Source organism: Eimeria mitis, genomic scaffold, assembly GCF_000499745.2.
Source record: "Eimeria mitis Houghton genomic scaffold, Emh_scaff9450, whole genome shotgun sequence".
Classification (NCBI taxonomy): domain Eukaryota; phylum Apicomplexa; class Conoidasida; order Eucoccidiorida; family Eimeriidae; genus Eimeria; species Eimeria mitis.
In genome coordinates, this window is record NW_024016738.1 from 74 (window position 1) to 1,508 (window position 1,435).

The 1,435-nt window shown below is 55.3% G+C and overlaps 1 protein-coding gene across 1 annotated transcript; it reads right to left on the bottom strand.

Annotated features, from left to right (window-relative positions):
- Nucleotides 1–543: 543 nt before the first annotated feature.
- On the bottom strand, nt 544–1,293 carry EMH_0097270 (uncharacterized protein; the record flags this gene model as incomplete). Its single annotated transcript, XM_038023275.1, has 3 exons — nt 544–690; nt 870–967; nt 1,101–1,293. 3 exons carry the CDS (start codon nt 1,291–1,293, stop codon nt 544–546), a joined length of 438 nt encoding a protein of 145 aa, XP_037879129.1.
- Between the last annotated feature and the right edge of the window lie 142 nt (nt 1,294–1,435).

Here is a 1,435-nt window from a genome sequence, read left to right on the forward strand (position 1 = left end):
TCTGAGGATGCCACAGCATCAGGCAGGCGCTTGACAAACTGCTGCTGCTGCTGCTGTTGCTGATGCTGCTGCTGAGCCTGCCTCCCGCGCTGCAGATGCCGCCGTTGCGGCTGCTTCCCATGGTGCAGATGCTGCTGCTGCGGTTGCTTCTCGTGTTGCAGATGCTGCTGCTGCCGCTGCATCAACAATAAATCGTGCGTCCTTACTTGACGTTCCAACTGCACTTCCTCCTCTGAGACAAGCAGGGGCTTAATCATGTTCAAGATACCGCTTGCGTAGGTTGCAGAAGCAGTAGGCGGGCTCTGAACAGCAGCAGCTGGTGGTCTGTTGTGATGCTGGTGCTGATGGTTGCGTAAGTGAGACGCGGACTCTGCAGCACGCGTATCCGTTGTGCAGCTGCGGCGGCGTGCTGGGGAGGGGCAGATGCTTGCTGCAACGGGCGTGGGGATCCTGCCGCTTCTTCCTTCCCTTGGGCCCGAAGCATACGCCCCATGCGCTGCAGCATAAGTAGCAGGGGCGGATGCTGCAGCCGTTACATGGTGCTTATGCTGCTGAGTTGCCAAAGGGGAGGTGCTTCCGGTGCTCGGAGATATGCTTCTGTGCGAATCTTGATGCATGCTGCTGGGTGGTGCTGCAGTAGACCTTCTGCTGCGTGCTTTTGTCATCTTGCTGTTGCTGCTGGATAGATGACTGCAGGCGCGAATTCGCAGCAGACGCCGCCTCAAGAAGGCATATATCTCCGGCGTGTAGACAGCTGCTTCAGGTTGCATGCTCTGCTGTGCTGCTGCAACATCGGAAACGAACGCTGCTGCTACTGCCGCAGCAGGAGCCCAGCTGCTGCTTGTTGCGCTGTCTTTGCAACCAGGAACTTTTCCGTCTTTTGAAGCACCTGCTTCTGCAGGAGTTGATGCGATAGGCATGCATGCATCAATCCAGTGAAGGACCCACCCTGCAAGCTCGTCTGCTTCTGCGGAACAAACACAACAAAACAAACGAGAAAGGGCTGCTTTGTTGCGTTGCTTGTTACCCTGTTCCCTTTCTCGTGTTGCCTTTTTCTGATGCTCCTGTCTCTTGGTGCGGTCACTGCTGATGCCCCCCACCTAGCATAAGGCAAAGTAGCAACAGTCGCGGGGCCTGCTCCTTTGTAAACCCAATCCTTTTAACGAGAGATCCTTCTTCACGCAGCGTATCAGCAATTTCGCTTGATCCTGTTTCTGCTGCTGCTACTGTCGCTGTTGGAACATCCGCCGTCTCTTCGGCTGCAAGTTTCCGTGGCAGCGCGCTCAAGCACATCAACTGCAGCAGCAGCAACAGCAGCAATGAAAACAGTATGAACATATGCAACAACAACTATGGGGCAATGGGAGAGGATAGAACAACAGAAAAAAGCAGCGCTGTGCTGCTGCAGCACGAGCAGCAACAGGAATGGGCTCTA